Source organism: Amblyomma maculatum, chromosome 2 (assembly GCF_055883805.1).
Source record: "Amblyomma maculatum isolate TAMU_Amacu chromosome 2, ASM5588380v1, whole genome shotgun sequence".
Lineage (NCBI taxonomy): Eukaryota > Metazoa > Arthropoda > Arachnida > Ixodida > Ixodidae > Amblyomma > Amblyomma maculatum.
This window is the reverse complement of record NC_139345.1, coordinates 145,032,402-145,051,148: the sequence shown is the minus strand read 5'-3', so window position 1 is coordinate 145,051,148 and position 18,747 is coordinate 145,032,402. Positions and strand designations below refer to the sequence as shown.

The window sequence follows — 18,747 nt, the reverse complement described above, 5'->3', positions numbered from 1 at the left end:
AACACCTATTGTTTCTGTCGTTTCGCAGTTTAAGGGTGGAAATAAATTATAATGATGTATTGTCGACATTAGTCCTTATGTTGCTTTTTTATCACTTGGTAGATTTGATATGCAACAGTAAACGGGAAACAGTATCTATGATTACTTTTCTCCTGTGCAGCTGTTGCATGCTTCTGCAGTTTCCTCTTTTGCGGTGGAAACTACGTGGTGTCATACTGATGTCCGTTGCGCCTCACGAGGCCTGTTTTAGCATGCGCTGACTACCTCTTGCTCCGCAAACATCGCAATCGCCTGCTGAGCGTTCGCAGCTCAACCGTTCACAGAAGTCGGAAGTGGTTTTCTGGCCACGTGATGACTCAACTTTGCACATGCTGAGCTCTGTGATGCACCACCGAATCTACTAACGTGGAGAGTCACGTTCGAGGTCACGTGCACTGCCAACTCACGCTGCCAGTGTACTTTAGAAGTTAACGGTTAGACTAACGTTGTTTTCCTACTTTTCTACTCTTTGTCTGCTTCCCCTCTCCCCCTTTCTTTGTTTGTGTGTTAATATATGTCACTTCCAAATCAACGATAAAAAGTTACCTGTCAGTACAGCATGAAAGACAGGGGTCATGTCAGTCAAAGAGGAAATAACAAAATCGAACACTAAAAAATAACAACAGTATGCGCTTGTTTATACCTGCGAGAAAGTCGTGTTCACGCCTGCGAAGTGTTAAGGTGGCATCGTTTTTCTTTACGCATGTTTATGAAAATAAATAAAACTGCTACACCTCTCTTTCTCGGTTTAAAAGGGGGTGTTCGGAAGGGTGGCTGTTCCTGGCCCTACGGAGCTGGGACGGTAGGTCAAAGCCGCTTGCGGCGAGGGCTAGCCAGCCATCGAATTTTTATCGGTTGTAGGCCGTCATTGCACCCGCCACTGCTTCGGTGATGGACGACGGCTGTTGTTGCGGCGCGCGTCTTTCTCTCCCTCTTCTTTTTCCTTTCTTCTCTATTTTCTCTTCTGTCCGCACTAGGCAGCTGAATTGGCTCAGCTACGGAGCCAGTAGCAGGCCGGTGCATTTTCTTTTCCTTTTTCCTACAGCCACAACAACAACAACAACAACTTGGTTTAAAGAAGTCACAGGAATGGTTTTTACCGCTCATGCGTTGTGCTCCTGATAAACACCCGCTCAGAGTTTTGTTTTATTTGTTTAAGCCTGACTCTACTTAGTCTAACATGAACAAGTTCTGTCTGTATAATGTGACATCAAAGATACCTTCTCAAAAGCTATACTAAAGGCTCTTAGGTTGTTTTTGCATTTCGGCATTTTCAATAAGGCAGAAATAACGCCGCATGAACTATTAAAGGTCTTAGTTCCGCAGACTTTGAGATAGTTTCTTAGTTCTTTTTCCAAATGACAACGTTTTGCTGAAAAGTACAGTAGATTTCGGAGGCATCGCGTACCATGATGTTGCAAGCAGAAAAAAAAAAAAAAAAAGGTTTGTATTGGGAAGTATAGCAAATGGCTATGTGATGAACGTTCTCACGGCCTAAAATCATTTTTTGCATCACACCTCAGGTTGTTTTAGCAGATGAAACAAGGAGTCTATCATCATCATCATCAACATCATCAGCCTGACTATACCCACTGCAGGGCGAAGGCCTCTCCCATATTTCTCCACTTAACCCGGCTAAAGGAGTCTATGGCTTTTAGCAAATGCCTAGCAAATGAGTCGTTTAGCCTGGAAGAGTGGACCAATTTTAGAAGGCAGTCAAAAGCTTTTCGCTCGTTGCTTCTGTTTTGTTTTTAAATGAGGGTTTTCTTACTATTCTTGAACATTTTTGTGACCACAATCTTTACAAGGTAGAAGGAGTAGAACAAGTTGTCTAGACAGCATAAACTTGTTTTCACCGGGGTCAGCCAAAAACAAGTCACGTCGTGGAAACGTTGTCTTGCGAATTAAGGCTCTTGCTCAACCCCTGCTCGGTTCTATTTTATACGCACTATTTGCAGGTGAGCTACGAGAGCGACGCTTTGACAGAAATACAAGCACAGTTGCCAGTGACTCAAGCGGTGTACTTATCTAAATGCGAGCCATGATAAGCGAAGTTGCATGTCACAAGGAGGTGCCAAGTTTGAAGGCTATCGGCCGACTAGATTGCAGTTTTCTATGTATTGCTCGGAGACACTTTCTGAAGACTTTGAAGAAGTAAATACTAGCATGACAAAGTATCGTGCCTTATGTGGCGCACAGTTACCCACTTGCTTCCGGGAACGACAAATTGCACAAGAGTTTGAGTTACGATCATATTATGATCTCAGTCAGCAATGTGTAGGCATTACGCGACATCCACTTTTCTCATTTTAGTATCGCTTACGATTTGAGGGCTCCCTCTCCACATTCATCGTTTCAGTGCATGATTTAATAATGTCCCTAGCTTTTTGTTTCGTTTCTTTTTTTCAGACGATGACCCCGTATACACAGTGGTCTATTCCTATCAGTTGCAATGCTTCAAACTGGAGCTTAGTCAACGATAGTCGACCAGAAAGTGAGTCAGTGAAGCTCTCCTTTGATCCTCAGGTCATGGCACATGTCAGAAGCAAATCAGATGATGTACAGGTACTTGGTGTTTAGTTACAACGCTCCGAAGAAGGGATTGGAATATTCAGCTTGAAGAATTTCATCGCTGGGAATGGCTCAAAGGAGACTTTGATAAAACTGAATTAGTACTCCGCGTCCTTCAGAAATTCAAAACCGAAATTTAAATTATTTTTTTTATGCAAACGGCTGAAGTGTCGTGAAGGATTCTGAGATTGAAGAGGCCGTCTTTATCAAACAAAAAGCAGTTCAGTCTATGTTTTTATCAGGCACTCATAATTTAACTAGATTTCTCTCGGGAAAATGAGAGACTTCATTAAACAAGCATAACAAGGGAGGCAACGACCACTGACACAAAGATAAACGTATGAGATTCTTATGGTTTGTGTGTTAAGCGTGGAGTAATTATGTAATCCTAGAGATGACTGCTTACAAAGTATAGAGACCAACAATCACATGCCACCGGTGAGATCAGAACTGATTCCCTCCGAATATCACGCGTAGTGCTCTACTGACTGTCGTTAGAGCACTGACAAAGTAACACCGATTACCTACGATCTGAACACGGTTTTAGAACTGGAATCTCGCCTCAAGTTTCTTGGCGTCACCCTTACATTTATAACGCATTGATGCGTTAAAATGGCTACGTACACATATGCATGTTAAAACCACTAGCCTTTTTGTCAAAAAAGAGTAACCAGCATGCATCTCGAAGCGCCTTTAGTTTGTATCCCTGTGCGTGAACTTTCCCGCTTTTCGACAGCTAGCGCGGCGGTGCACCCTTTACAGGAAATTTAGCCATTGGAACTACTCAACAAAATGAGCAGTCACTCCACACCGCCTACGTTTACAGGCAAAAGCTCGCTGAAGCAATGCGGTGCTGCGACGCCTGATTCCCACGCCTGCGCCTTTGGTGCGCGCTGACGACCCAACTGGTAGCACGGTGCTCGCTTTAAACTTTCTTGTTATCTGACGGCGCCCTCCTCACTCCATCTCTGACAACACCGCTGCCCTAGGTCACCTGGTGTAGTTAAATGATTAAGGCATACATAGGTATATGTGTCCTCGGCTCCAATACTTATGCCAAAATAAACTAGCGGATTCATGCCAATGATAGAGGTAAATTGTATGACACTACCCGAAACGCTGCACAAAGAACGCTTGCGTCAGAATTTTGACAGAAAAGGCGGAAAATCTGGCCCCATATGGAGGTCCAATAAGGACGCTGTACGAGGAAATGGGACGACAGGAGAAGGGAGCGAGGGAGGGGGGGGGGGGGGGGGGGGATAGAGGTAGAATGGTTACCTGCCACCGGGCCCTATCTGTGGCAGGGATGATGCTGTCGTCCCACTCGACGTTTCCGTGGTTCATTAACGCCTGACATCACACCAGCGAGGTACGGTGGTATTTTTGTGCCTCTTGCTGTGCATACTTACTACGCATCGCAGTCATGAGCGAAATAACTCTTTCGCCTTAATAGGGTCTGACGGGCTTCCGTAAAGCCATGCGTGGACTACAGTTACAAAATAATGCGCCCATTTGGGATCCTAGCATTGACAGCCTAGTAGACGCTGTTAAAGTGAGCTTAGAAGTCGGTAAATAGACTTAAGAATGCACACCTGTAACAGTGGGAGTACATTACTCTTCGTGCTACCGCAGTTTTGTCTAAAACGCCTCTGAATAATTAAGTAAATTATTCCCAGGTTCAGTTCTGTATGCTGTTTCTTGCAATACTATTTACACTTTTAGGAAGGGAAAAACAAAACCTATGGGATCCTTTGTACATGTAGCGTGTATTTTGTTTTGTAAATGGTGAGGAGTGGCCGCTCACGCAAATGCCTGTGATACGCGCGAATATGGCGTAAATTTACTTAGCTTTCGGTTTCTTTTTTAAATATTGGGCATAACTCTGATTTGTCCGTTCTCGCTCACACTTTTCTCTCTCCTTTCCCTGGCTCTTTCCTTCCAGTGTTTCAATGTGTGGCGGCAGCAACTCAGCTGTTATGATATTAGACATAAATTTCCGTGACCGCTCCCATCTGTTCGTATTGATTTTTTTTTAACAAACCTCTTGTATTAATACTACCAAACGTGCACGCAAGGAAGCTCGTGCTTCACCCTGACCATCCTTAGTGTCCAGGGCTTCGGCGACAGTAATGTTACTGACAGTATTAACCTTCGTGATGGCAGTAGATCTGCGTCCGGGCTTAGTGTAAATAGACAGGGGCACAGAAATTACATTCTCTCGCTATTTGTTTGAAAGTAATTTATCCTCGTTTTTATCTCACGAAACCCTGTTCTGCATCTCATAAGTGCACCATTTGATAACTCCGCTCGATGGCACACATCGTTGCCCCGTACGTGAAATCTCATCCGATACTTCCTTTTGGAATCTACGGACGTAGTTAAAAGAAAAAAAAAAACGGGCCGTATTTTTAGATGTATAAGACGCTGTTTTTGACAAAACTTTGTGGTTGTGCGTCCTATACGTTTTTTTTTTTTTTTTTAGTTTTGCGCATGGTTTATAGACGACCTTTATCGTGAAACGATGACGGTAGCGACGCCTGTGATTAGTTACAGTCGTTATAGTGTTCTAGATCTGTACAGCCGTCTCACTGGCAGAGTGCGAACGTTCATGCTCCTCGCCCTTTCCACGCTCAAAAGACAAGTCAGATTGAGCCGACTCTTTTGGAGTTAAGAGAAGGAAGAAGATGAGGAGGAAAGGCAGGGAGATTGACCCGCAAAAGAAATCGGTTTGCTACCCTAGCTGCACTGGGGGAGGGGGTGAGTGGATATAAAAGTTGTAAGAGAGAGACGGGGGAAGTTAGTACGATTTACAACATTGTCTAGTGGCCATTGCAAGTGTGTTTTCTCCTTCCTGCATGTGCTTTGCCACGCGCGTCAGAGCGCCCGCGCACAGCGTCTATCAGAGCAGTGATTATGAGCGCATATAGGACGGCTGAGCGGTGTCGCGAAGCGACCGCGTATTCCGATGAAGCCTTTTAATGCTTTTAGTACTAATAATGTGTTTCTGCTCTTACTGAACGAGTGATTCCTCGCGCACAAGTGTTTCCTCTTTTTTTTTTCTTTCAGTCATACAGCACGCTATGGTCGAGCAAGCATATGTAGTCAAGTCCTAATGCCCTGACCTAAATATACTTAGGCGCGCCTTATAAACAGAAAAATGCGTTAAATGACTATATATATATATATATATATATATATATATATATATATATATATATATATATATATATAATGCAGCGGCTTTTTGCTGACCGAAATTTCAGCCTTTCATTGCCTGACCGGAGTGTTGCACACTGGGTCTTCGGAGTGACTGCACAGTTAAACGACGACATCCAATCTCAGCTGCTGCTCTCTGGTTACAACTGGCTCCGGCCGTGAGTGCAATGAGAGATGAGAGAGTGCGTACAAAGCCCAAAAATTTAGCACATGAACAAAGAGATGGCATCGCGGGAGAAAAGGTGCGGGCAACCACGTGGAGCCGAGTCGAATGTCGAAAACCAGTCACGACCTGCGACTCGATAAAGCTAGCTCCTCTGAGCCGCGGCACGGCTCTTGCACCCAGAAAAGGAGGAGGGGAGACAAAGAAGACAAGCAAAAGAAAAGAAGCAAGGAGGAATAGGGAAAAAAATTACCACTTCGTGGCAAAATGCGCGCGCGGAGAATCTCCTACTATGGTTGCGGTGGTGCGCGGAAGCAGCGCTCCTTGTTCCTCTCGCGGTTGGTGGAGAGGGCGGAAGAAAGAGGGGGGTACGGAGGAGAAAGCTTTGATTCCTGCGGGGATGGCCGTCACCGTGGGCGCAGAGAATAAAATGAGATGTGGGGGAGCCTGGACAGCGGAGAACTGGAGAATAGTGGGATCAAGTCAGTATCAGGAAGCCGGCCACGTGTTGAGCAAACGAGCAGAAAAAAAAAGAGCAAAGAAGACCTCGAGTGAAGGCAGTCGTAGCTTAGGTTGAAGGGAGCTTCATGGGCCCAGGAAGAATTCGAAGGTAAAAGATGGGGACGGAAAGTGGAGGAGGGTATTTTACGGGAGGGAGGGTGAAACATAAAGCTTTCAGAGAGCACGAACCCGCCGGGAAGAAGACGAGGCAGCGTATTGCTTGTGGCAAGGAAGGCCTGAGCCGGGGGCGGCGAACCGAGGTTAGCCCTCAGCGGGCGCAGGCAGTGGGGCATTCTTTGGCGGCGCCGCGCAGCGCAGCTCAGCGCAGTGCGTGCGTGTGCCCTGAATCGGTGAACAGGTTCGCGCTCGCCGCGACCTGTTGACGGCCCACGGGCTCCTCTTCGGGTCCGTTTTTCGGCCCGTTCAACCGGTCGTCGTATAAACCTCGGCTTCCGGGGTTCTTCGAAGAATTCTCTTCGTTCCGTCCTGTTGCACTTTCGTTTCACGTCGACACCCCTCTGTGTTCAAGCCCTGCTTTTCTGCTCTTCCTCCCCCACTTTCATTCTTTTTTTTTTTTTTTTTTGTAACGCGTGTCCTTCCGACATCTCTTTTTCTATTTTGTTTCGTTCGTCTAGACAACCCCTTTCTTGTCCTTTTGCATTTTTCTACAGATTCTGCGAGGCTTTATTCTATCGAAGCGGCGATGAGGGATGCCGGTGGTGGCGCGCTCGCAGAAGATCTTTTCCATCGACACGCCTCTTTTCTTTTTTCCCCCTGTTTCTGGATCACGCCCTATCTCTTCTTTCTTCGATCGCAATCCGCCTTCTTACCGGCTCAACTGTTACATCGTCCTTTCAATTTGTGACGACGTTCCACTCTCGTCGTCGTCAATGGTTATTTCTGTTTCCTGCGATGGTCACGAAGTCGACCCCCTCCAGCTTCAGCCACATCTTCCTCGCTTCATCCTGTCTTCTTTACGTCAACCTCTCTCTATCACAAGTCCGTCTTTCATTCCAGTGGGAGTTTTGGAATCTTTATTTTTTCCCTTTCTCCCTTGCTGCACTGTTACATGACCTATGTCGGCCAGATTTTTCCTGCTTTTTTAACTCGGCGATTCCAATGGTGGGCTCAGCCTCCCTTTTCGTTCTCACCTCTCGCGGGATTTGAGGAGCTCCGACGTGTGCACTTTTGAAACGTGTTCCCTATCGGGAAATGTATCCGGTAGTGTCGCCGCTTCGAGCGCTTTGGTATGCGCAGCCGCATGCTCTCACTACTGTAACCCTAAAATGGCGGGATCAGTGCGCTTGAGACCCATTGAAACAGTCACGAGGGAAGCCCTGAAGCTCACGGGCGATCGCTCTGTTTTGCTGCAGCCCGCGGACCTTTGTATTTTCGGTACTTTCAGAAAGACCTGTTTCGGCAGCCTGCTCAAGTAGACCTTTACTTATTCCTGGCGTCCATATCCAGTAGACGCACATGTGATTCCTTTTATGCTTCAAGCCAGCCTTAACAGACTAATAATTGCCGTCCGATATTTATTAGTTGCAGACTAGTATGTGCAAATGCCATTATTGGGTTGGGAGTATCGCTAGAATGCATTTCCTTGGGAAATTAGAAGAGGCTGCTTGCAACCCATATAATTCAAATATAGATCGTAAAACTGTGCAAGTCTTAATAAGGCATGCACGGAAGGTATGAGAATAGCAAGGATCTTTTTTTTATAGGTTTCTCATGGTTTAAATCAACACTTACCGCAACCAAGAAAAGCAAAGGGGAATGTTCTGATGTTTTTTAATGATGTTTATCAGTTCAACATAGATGGCACAATCATTTTATGACTTGACACAATTTATTAGTGAGCAAAATAAAATTATTAAACGAAAGTAAAGGAAACATTCGGACCTTGTGAGCTCGTGGGTTAGCATCTCATCGGTGGCACGTAGCTGTTCTCCTTCTAATTTTGATGAGTTAACTAAAGTATTAAAGTGATAACACTGGTTCGCATTGAAGAGCGCCACAAGAAAGAAAGAAGTATTTCTATTGCTTTTCTTGGAACCAGCGAACGTTGGCTTCGGTATGTGTGTCATACTAAGCTTCCCGTTTACGTTCCCTTGTCTGGTTGCGGCTTTCCTGTTAATTGTGACATTACTGACTCTTTGTGGGACAGTGCTGCACCTGCTCGGGCACATATTTTAACAACTATTTTGCAGAAAGTTGAAGGAACAAATATAAGAGATTGCTGATGGATGAAATTCCGTTCTGTCTCTACTGAAATCAATCGCGTAAAATTAGATTTTTAGTAAGAAGCGAAGTGAAATGAATCAGTGAATTGAATTCGTTCAACGCATAGCAATGCTGAGCAGCATTACCGTGGCTGTTTGCTTTTACGCCGACTGATGTCAGCAGAGCGCACATGAAAGAAACAAGCAGCATATGAGTTCTCATTCAGAAGCAGAGCGAGAGACAAGCTTCTTTGTATTTGTGATCAATACCGCATACATGTGTACGAAGGCGTGTCATGTTTTGAGTCTCCGTTGCTTTCATTTACCTAGCTTAACGCAGTTGAACGCTAAAGGTAGTTACTTGTCCTTATTGTGCGCCGTCTTTCGTGTTGTCATTTTGCTCGCGTGCAAATTCGACTCCCCAAATTCGTGGTGTTGCTGTCCTTAATTTAAGCATTACGAAATTTCAAAATTTTTGAAAGGGATTCCTTGGGCAAATAGAGCAAAATAAACTAGTGCGACTTGCAGTGTGAGGCTGGCGTCATACGAAATTCACCAAACTTACCTCTCTCCTCTTCTGCCTTGGCCTTGGATACTGATCGATACAATTACGCCTTTCGTATCTACGTCCTCGGTGTGAATAGTTAGGGCCATCTGGTTAAATAGTCATTAAAGGCGAAGAGCAATTCCGCTCTATGGTTAGATTCCCCAGTCTTAAGATCAATAAGTTAGACTGCAAAAGGAGTTTTATAGACAATAACATGTAAAAAAATACAATAAAGATGTCGCCACTTCCTACCGTTTGCATTGCTGACATTGGGGGATATTCTTTCAATCTCATCATTAAAACCACTCACGAAACTCACCATTTCTGCTCCTTAAGTTTCTAGTGGCCTGATAGGAACCAATTCTTTTTCGCTTCTAGAATCGGCGCTGTATCTTTTTCTGACACCTTCCGTTGCAGATGACCTCTTCCACCAGGGGAAGTCACTCGCGTACACCTGGACCCAGACTGGCCGCGTTGAGCGCCACACTTCGGTGCCTTTCCTCAATGTGGTGCTTCCCTACGGCTTGGAATGGGACTCGTTCCACCTGATGGTGCGCGTCCGCTCACCAGGTGAGTTCTTTTCTGGTGTCACTGAGCATATACGGCAACGCGAAGCGCACCGAGCAGGGGCGGCTATGGGCCCACCAGACAATAGATTTTGCCAGCTAGTAGCGTCATTCCATTGTCTCCGTCTGTACCCAACTAGTTTTGCGGCTCTGAATGTTTCATACCTCGGTGTTCACCAATTCCATGTCAATAAAATAAGCCAGACTTGTCCGCTGAGATTTTAATGGGTTTAAAAAGAACTGTTAGGTAAGCACGTTTCTTATCAGCTCAATTCGGTGCAAAATTTTAAGAAGTGTCATTGTAAAATTGCTTGCCAAATAATCTTCTCCTGAACAAAAAAAAAAAAAAAGCCATCTGACGATTCAGCACTGCTGCGCTAAGGGCTCAGTTCATCGCACTTCGTGCCCTTACGGCCCTAAGTGGGGCCTCGCTACCACTCAAAGCGCCGCTTGGTCTTCGTCGGGCGCAGAACAGCGTTAAACGTGGCGACGGGCATGACGATACCTTCCCCGCACCGCCTTAACGTAATTTAAGGAAAAGAAAGTTGGAGATGTCGGCCGAAGACAAGGAGCACTGGTCTGCTACTCCACACTTGGGAATGACGGAAGGGCAGTAAATACGACTTAGTGTGCGACGAGGAGGGTGATGACGTCATAGTACAGCGAAATTCCTGCGCAGCATGGAGCCCTTCTCTTGCACACACGACAGTTGTAATTGCACATATTGAAGCACTGTTGCCCTGGAGGAGGGTGATGACGTCATAGTACAGCGAAATTCCTGCGCAGCATGGAGTCCTTGTCTTGCACACACGACAGTTGTAATTGCACATATCGAGGCACTGTTGCCCTGTCTCCAGTTCTCTCAGCTGCTTCAGGAGCTGCTGGTGCTGCCTCGTCTTCATTCTATTCCGCTGGTGCTTACCTTGGTTCACTAATGGATGATAGGAGCGTCCCTTTTAAACAGAAATGATTCGAACTGCCCCCACGCTGGGTATTATTTTTTTTTTTTTTGCGCCTTTAACGAACCTGCGATATCAAAGGAAAAAACTTTCCATTCTCTATTTTCTTTGTAAAATATATCTCCTTTATATTCGACCACTTTTTAAACCTAAACGTATATCTTTGCATCATCTCCCTGCCAATCCGATTCGCTTTCTGTTGATGTCTGTCGCCGATTCACTGACGTTACCTTTGCTCTCTGTAAACACGAGAGTCTCGTGAAGAGCAATTGCACCTGCCTCGACATCCGCATAAATTTGATGCATTCTAGTAAAACGCTTTCAACTGCAACTGCAAAGAGCCATTAGAGAAATATAAAGCTCGAGCGCTTAGCCAAGCGGAGTGGGAGGCAGAGCTGGCCCACACGGGTCTCTCTGAGCAGCGCAGCCTGCTCACCGGGGCCCTGGAGACAGCCCAGGCCAATGGTATCCTGGACTGAGGAAACCACCCACGCTATTCCGTTCAACAATTAAAGTTTTCTCTCTCTCTCCCTCTCTCTCAACTGTTTCTACTTCTTTCCTACACAGTGCACATGTGTCATCTCTAGATCGAATTCCTTTTCTAGCTTCGCTTTCTAAGATCTCGCGTCAAATAGTAGGGCGCTGCCTTTTGATCTATCAAAGTACGATTCTTTGCTCATTTTCCATTTCTGATTCAGATATAGAGACAGCAATCTCTCCGTTGAATTACACCAGTGACCAACGGTCATTGACTGCCGTGAAGCCCCATGGCCGGTAGCGCAATCTATTGTGCAGCACGTAAACCACCTGTCAAGCGCTCGCCGTTCAACCAATCAGAAGCACCTCGAAATCGCGCCAACCGGTCGCGCTCATGCTCGTATAGCTTGGTGCATGGTTGATGCTCCACGCTGCACCAGTTTGAGGTTCGTCAAATAATTTTTGTTATAAAATATGAGGCTGTGGTTGAAGGTGAGTCGCATGGTCCCGTTTTTTCGACGTCCAGCAGTAAGCTGAAAATGCTGGCAGGCGAGCAAACTTGAAGTGTTTGTCCAGATTTTCCATGGCTAGCATCACGTGTAGTTCTCGCCCTTCTTGAATATAAATTTAAACTCTGGCGTATTTGCTTTCGTCTCCGTATCCTTAGTAAAAGACGTTCTGTCTATATGTATGGTACGACAGTCGTAGAGTTCACATACTTACTGACTTCGTACTGCATACTCCCTTGCACAGAGGCCAGTGTTTCTTCCTCTGACAGCTGCAGGTATCAGATCCTGCTTTTATGGACATCAGTTTTAATCGTGAAGAAACGGTGGGGCACTTTTAGCTCTTGTGAACATATTCATCCAATTGTGAACGTATCATCCAAAGTTTAGCAAAATCTTACATTTAACATTTGTCCCATGCTCTCACAGAGTAGACACGACTGTCGTAAAAAGAGCTGTTGCGGGCATACTAATGGGAGCGGTGGGATTGTCCAAGGCGTAGCAAAATCTAACCTATAACATTTGCCCCATGCTCTCCGCGAGTAGATGCATCTGCCGTAAGAGATTCCGAGACCACTGTGCAATCTATACTGCAGAAATACGAAAGCCTAAGCGGTGCTGATGCACACGATGCATCACGTTTGGTGTCATTATCAACCTGCGTTCAGTCGTTCAGTCGTGTCCGACTCTTCTGACCCTATGGACCATGTCACGCCCCGCTTTCCGGTCTCTCACTATCTTCCTAACATCACATAACTTCATCTGCAGTGCCTCGAGGATGCCATCTAACCATCGCATTCGCTGCCTACCCCTTCTCCGGCGACCCTCAACCTTTCCCAACATCTAATCTTTCTCCAGCGACTCCTCTCTTCTCATCACATGACCAAAGTAGCTGAGCTTTAACTTTAGAATTTGACCCTCCAATGAGCAGTCAGGGTTTATGGTCGACAATATCGACTGATTTGATCTTCTGGCAGTCCAAGGAACTCTCAAGAGTCTTCGCCAGCACCACAATTCAAATGCGTCAATTCTTCGGCGGTCAGCCTATCAACCTAATGTACCCTCATTATTATATTCCTAATGTTGTTATTGACATTCTCACTAACTGCAGCGTCATTGTCATCGCTACTATCATCCTCACGGTAGATAAGGAAAATGATGATGTACGCTTCACCACCCAGGTCGTAGCGCAGTTGGTTAAAGCGCTCGGCTGGGGATTCGAGGGATGGAGGTTCGATTTTCGGTGGAAACAGGATTTATTTTTAACCATCTTCCTCACGGAAGGTGATGACGTCACAAACTCGCGCGGAATCTCGCGAAGGAGCGTGACACTTCTCGTGACGAGACGGACAGGGTCATGTTGATGTGCACTCTGCTGCCTTGAACCGGCTAAAACGCGAACATTTCCATGGACGGCCCCACTCTGTTTTCTCGTACTCGCCCCTCGCATCTAGTTCTCTGCATGCATACTAATATGAGTGGACAGAAGCGCCGTTCTCGCTCTCCATCCCAGTCGGAAAAAACTACAGAAAATTTTCTGATGTTACGACAGAATTTCTGTGCGGTTTTTGACGGGAAACCTGTTGTGACAACAGAATGTTCTGTAGTAACATCAGAAATTTCCGCAGTTACAACAGAAAAGCGCTACAGAACTACAGACAACAGAAACATACTACAGAAAAAACTACGGAACTACAGAAAAGTATTACAGAACTACAGAAAAGTACTACAGAACTACAGAAAAATCTGATGGTTACGACACAACTACAGGATATTTTGTCGTATTTTTGACAACGTTATGTAGCTGTTTTTGACTGGGATATTAGTGTCGGAAGTGTCGAAGATACCCACGCTCCAACCCTGGTGGTTCACGAAGAACTCCTAATCGTGAGTATTTCGCTCGCACCCTCGGTTAACGGCCCTGTTTTCCCTCTTCTTTCGGGATTATGCGTACAAAGATCGCGCCCATCTTTACACCAAGCCACCGCATCTCTCCTATCCCTGCTCCCACTTCTTTTGCTCAGCCCTGTCATGTCTCTGGTTTGTGGGCGAGGTATACCGTAGAGGCGCTTTATTTCTTTAACCCGTTTTGTTCTTATTTTTTTCGTTGCGGCGCGTATTTCTTCTGTTTTGTTTTGTTTTTTTCTCGGTGGTCAGTGCACGATATTACAAAGTGGAGGGCTTCGGCGGTGCGGGCGATGGTGGGGAAGCGGCGGCTGCTGGCTTCAAACCGAACAGCGGGCGCTCCAGCAAAACTCGTAAATTTTGATCGTGCGCTAGCTCTGTGGGTGTTGGGCGTGTTTGTGCGCCTCCCGTGGCTAGCGACGCCCGGAACGCTACGACCTCCGTGCGTATGTGTGCGTGCGCACGCGCGTGCTAACGTCGGGGTGCTCGTAAGCAGGAGTGTCCGGCCCTCCTGGCTGATACTTTTTTTTTTTTTCTGTGTACGTTCCAGTTCTTCTCTCCTCTCTCCTCTCTCTCTCCCTCTCCTTCTATCGGCTCTGTTGACGCCCGAATATCGCGCACCGCTTGTACCCTTAGCCCGTGGGGCGAAGCATTGGCGTCGCTCTCGGGGCCAAGTCGCGTCCAAACGCGCTTCTTCCCGGAGGCTTTCTTCGGGCTGCCGCGTGGCGATAACAGCTTGGAGCCCCGTACGAGGCGCGTGAAAATGAAAAGTGGAAAGAAGATGAAGAAACACGTGCGCGCCAAAGAAGGAAATAAAATAGTGAGGAACCCAAGCAAAGCAAGAAGGCGATGTGGTCGCAGTAAAGCGGGAGTTTTGGTCAGGGGACGGAGGGGACAAGCGGGGCTGGAAGCAAATTGGCCGCGCGTATTTTACGGCTGACGCGGTGGTGGTGTTGGTGTTGGCAATCGATGAAAAATCGATGCGCCTGTTTGGAGAGCCACTAGCACTCTACATGTGTACGACCGCCAGGACGTGCGGGCCAGGAGTGCGCCGGGATCGTCTTCGTGGCGCTTATACTGGCGGCTGTTCTTAGCGCTTGAAACTTCTTTCTGCGTTTTCATGAAAATTTCGTGGACAGTTGGAAGTAGGAACAGCAAAAAGAGTAAATTGTGTTTTGTCCTGCATGTAGCATAGAAAGCAGGCGCCTCTGTCAACTCAGTTTTTGAGGATATGTTTTAAATACAATCGTGTTGGGGTACCTTAAAAAGGTCGAAACACCAGATTCAGATTTGTATATCAGTGAGTAATTTATTACCGTATTTTTTCAAAGGGAACAGTTTTACCTTTCTAGGTGCCGAGTTGGGCAGTGACGTCACTGTGTAGGGAGCTTCAGAACTCGGTCTGGTCACAAATCTGTGACGCACACACTGCTGCATCGTTTCTTCTCACACACACGTGAGAGATCCCATTGTCCGTGCGCAGTAGAACAATCAGCGCTAAATGTGGCATGGCTATCGACCACATCTCCGATTCTGTCCATGTAACGTCTTGAACCAACTCCGATGAGCACATCCACTATTTTTTTTTATAGCAGCAGCGAAGAGTGAAGTGAATGCTGCTTCCTTCAGAGTTCGAACAAGAATTTTATATTTGGTAGGTAGCAGTCACGAAGAGGCAAAGGCAATTCCGGAGGCCGTCAAAGATCAACAATCAGTTTGCATGGAGGGGTAATAGAGACTAGTCTGGTAAGAGTCTGAGCCGGACCCTGTTGCAAAAACCAGTGCCACTGGGTGCCAGCGCCCCAGCGCCATACCTGATTATGGTCCCAGTATGACGCTGGAAACTGGGAGCACTGGGACGCGGCATACTTGGACGTTCCGCACTGGCGGCACTGTTCGTCCGGAGAAAAAAAGGCGTGGGATAAAAATGAAAAAGTAAAAAGTAACGAAACAAGTTAGGTACATAAAAAATCCTAAAAAAAGTAAAAAAAAAAAAAAGAAAACAAAATTAGTGCACTAAGCGCGCCTTGAACTCAGCCCTAGGCACATATCAATCACTAGCTCAGCACCCTAACCAGTCGGCCACACCGATTTTTTTTCTTTATTGCCGACTTGGACATTCAAAACAAGACGATGAACAATAAAACGTGTCTGCACACTTTCGCGTGACGCGGCAGGTTAAAACTTTTTCAGTTTTACCAAACTGTCAAGCACATGAATCCATTGTGGCTGCTCGGGGAGTGTCATATGCACTTCCCTGAACCGCACAACACTGTGTATGAAATGTTCTCGTACAGCTTGTAGAAAACCAGAATGCAGTTTAACAATGCAGATATACAAGTCACTCGGCCACACCGAGAACTGGATTTTCTTTAAACATTTCTGCATTTTATGTCATGATCCGCATTTATAAGGTTGGGACTTCATGTTTCGCAGTCTACAAGCCATTGCTACCGCTCTAACAATTGCAACTTCTTGATCATTTTAGCTTGCTGTCTGCTCTCACGACTTGCAACTAATGTTCTGGGTGCGTATGAGCGCTATTTTGTGCACTGGAATCATTTTAACATGTGGAGTTTGACATCGCTGGCAAATTTACCAACGCCGGCTCTTGGGTGGTGCTCTTCTTCCGTGGGCGTAATTTTCGCTGAACACGGAGCTTTAGTAGAAGCCTTAAAGAGAAAAAGTGCGACCAAGCTTCAATACCGGCAAGCGCCGCAGCGATGACCCTAATTGCGTATAACTAAACCTTATTTGTATGTAAACATTGCGGGAAGCGTTGCGATGACCGAGGGCTCTGCTACTTGATACGCAGAGTAAGAAGGAGCCCAAAAGCTTGAGAAACACGCCAAATATTATGTATTACAAGCGCTGTATGTTGTTGCTTTTTCTCTCATGGGCCCATCGCTCGGTAAACTACTCTCTTCCTGGTTTTAGTTTTTCTTTCTGCTGTTTATACTGGGCCGTGGTGCAGGCTACGCTCGCCTGCGATTGAGCCCGCATTGAACATTTTGGCAGTAATCATTGTGTTAGAGTGCCCTTAAGATCAGCTGTGAAGTTGGTTATGCATGGTAGCCCACATTATTCAATTCCAGCTTTAGTTGTGCGTTAATCGTCAGTGTTTCATGAGATTGAGGCGCGGCGGTCGTTGTCTCTCTCGAAACGCCCGAAACGACCTATCGAAACATGGAAACTCTAGAAAAAAGATACTGTCTGTTTTCTTACAAATGCGCAACGACTTCGCAGCAAAAAGCGCTTGCTTGAACCATATTTTTCATATGCCCCCCGATGGTCGATTGAAAGTACGCTGTTGCCCTGTTGGCCCCTGAGGGATGCTACTCCGGCTGACGCCGCAGGCCGCACCGGCTATACTGGGGCACTGGGACTAGTGCGGTCCCAGCGCACATACAGCGCTTCTCCCAGTGCATCGCGGATGCCAGCGACACACCCAGCGTCAAAAGTCTAATCCTAGTGTTTTTCTCCCATCGCACCAGTGCAGCCAGTGTCTTCTCGTTACTGCTCCAGTGAATATCGCAGACCTCCAGCGTGCCCAGCAGATCTAGTGCAAAACCAGTGCGAAAATCTTACTGGTTTCGCACTGGAGACACTGGTTTTTGCAATAGGGGAGTGCAACAAATGCTCAACATCCCTGGCGTCAAGTACTGGCGCTCGGTAGCCCGAACAAAGTTTAGTCCGGCGCTTCTTTGTGCATCGTCCAGAGGGAAAAAGATCTCAGATTCTGCTGGGTTAAGAAGTGCAGTGCACAGTAGTACAATGGCATGGTGGCCGCTGCACGAGCAACCAACTGGATTCCTTCAACACTCGAGCATAACAACACGCTAAATGTCACCTTCTCAGATTCGCGTGACTATGCGAAGCACTTTGAAAATTGCCACGAATCTTGGCTAGTTGGCAGTACACTGTAAAAAACTAGCGAGAAAGCTACGGGTGCTCCGCCGAAACGACTCGCTGACGCGTCAACAGCGCTCTGGGTTCTCTATAGGCTTGCTTTCCGCTCATCGTATATAACTTTAATGTGAAAGCCTGTCTAGGCTAATGGGTGTAGTTTACAGTTTCTGTATACAATTTCCGTGACCAGACAGTGTCCACCGAACTGAATATAGAATGAAAATAAAATTTAAAAGTATGATCTATGGGGGGAATCGAACTCGGGCTACTGGTGTGGCCCCATGCAAAAATGTAGGCATCAATAGAAGAAACAACAGGCCACCAAACAATATAACGCATGGTACAAATACTTTCGCTTTATCGCAGATAAGGAGACTTTAGTGCTCCACCAGAAATTGTTGTGCTATGACGTTACTAGAACTTTGGTTTTGCTTGCAAAACAGTGGCAGATCGCGTGAACGATAGGGCCATTTTTTAACCTGCACCAGCTACACTAGTGCAGCAAAACACTATTGGAGGTACTGGAGATTCGCTACTCCAGTGTAGCTGGTGTAGGGTAAAAAAAAAAAAAAAATTGCCCTGGTGAGTCTTAGTCACGACAACGAGCATTACCACTCTTTGCATGCGAATCAAAACATATTTCAAGCACTTGTTGTGTTCCACACTTGGGGTGCCCTTGCAAAGAAAGGAAGCCCATAGCAAGAATTTAGAACCTCAAATTTGTTAGTCTCAACCACTTCAAGAAATGTGTAAGCGACCGTGAAAGGCCTTAAGACTTTTCAGATATATGCAAACAAAACTGAGCTTACAACTTTTGAAGTAAGTCAAGCGCGAATATCGTTTTAAGATATAGTTTCGCGAGAATGCGCAAGTTCAGTGAATGAACATGTGAGATAGTTTGAGAAAAATCTAGTAAACACCATAGATTTGAACGCCCCATCCCTCATTTTATACCTCGAAAGTTGTTCACTTACGCTCGGATGAATTAGTCTTTTTTGTTTTCTGCTTCAGGGTTTAAAAACATTTTTTTCGGAATTGCAGATTCGTACGCGATGGTTACAAGTCATGAACATGAGCGGCCACATTTTCTATAGAGTCTATACGGCAACCATGCCTAAATATAGGCTATCAAACGACAGCTGCAGGAGGTAAACTTTGAAGCGGCA

The 18,747-nt window shown here is 46.1% G+C and overlaps 1 protein-coding gene across 1 annotated transcript in view; it reads left to right on the top strand.

Annotated features, from left to right (window-relative positions):
• LOC146200116 (uncharacterized) overlaps positions 1 to 18,747 on the top strand; it is a 428,914-nt gene that overhangs the window by 127,438 nt on the left and 282,729 nt on the right. Inside the window, exon 4 of the mRNA XM_084592274.1 lies at positions 9,677 to 9,829. Coding sequence (XP_084448400.1) covers positions 9,677 to 9,829 — 153 coding nt within the window. The remainder of the gene's footprint in view (positions 1 to 9,676; positions 9,830 to 18,747) is intronic.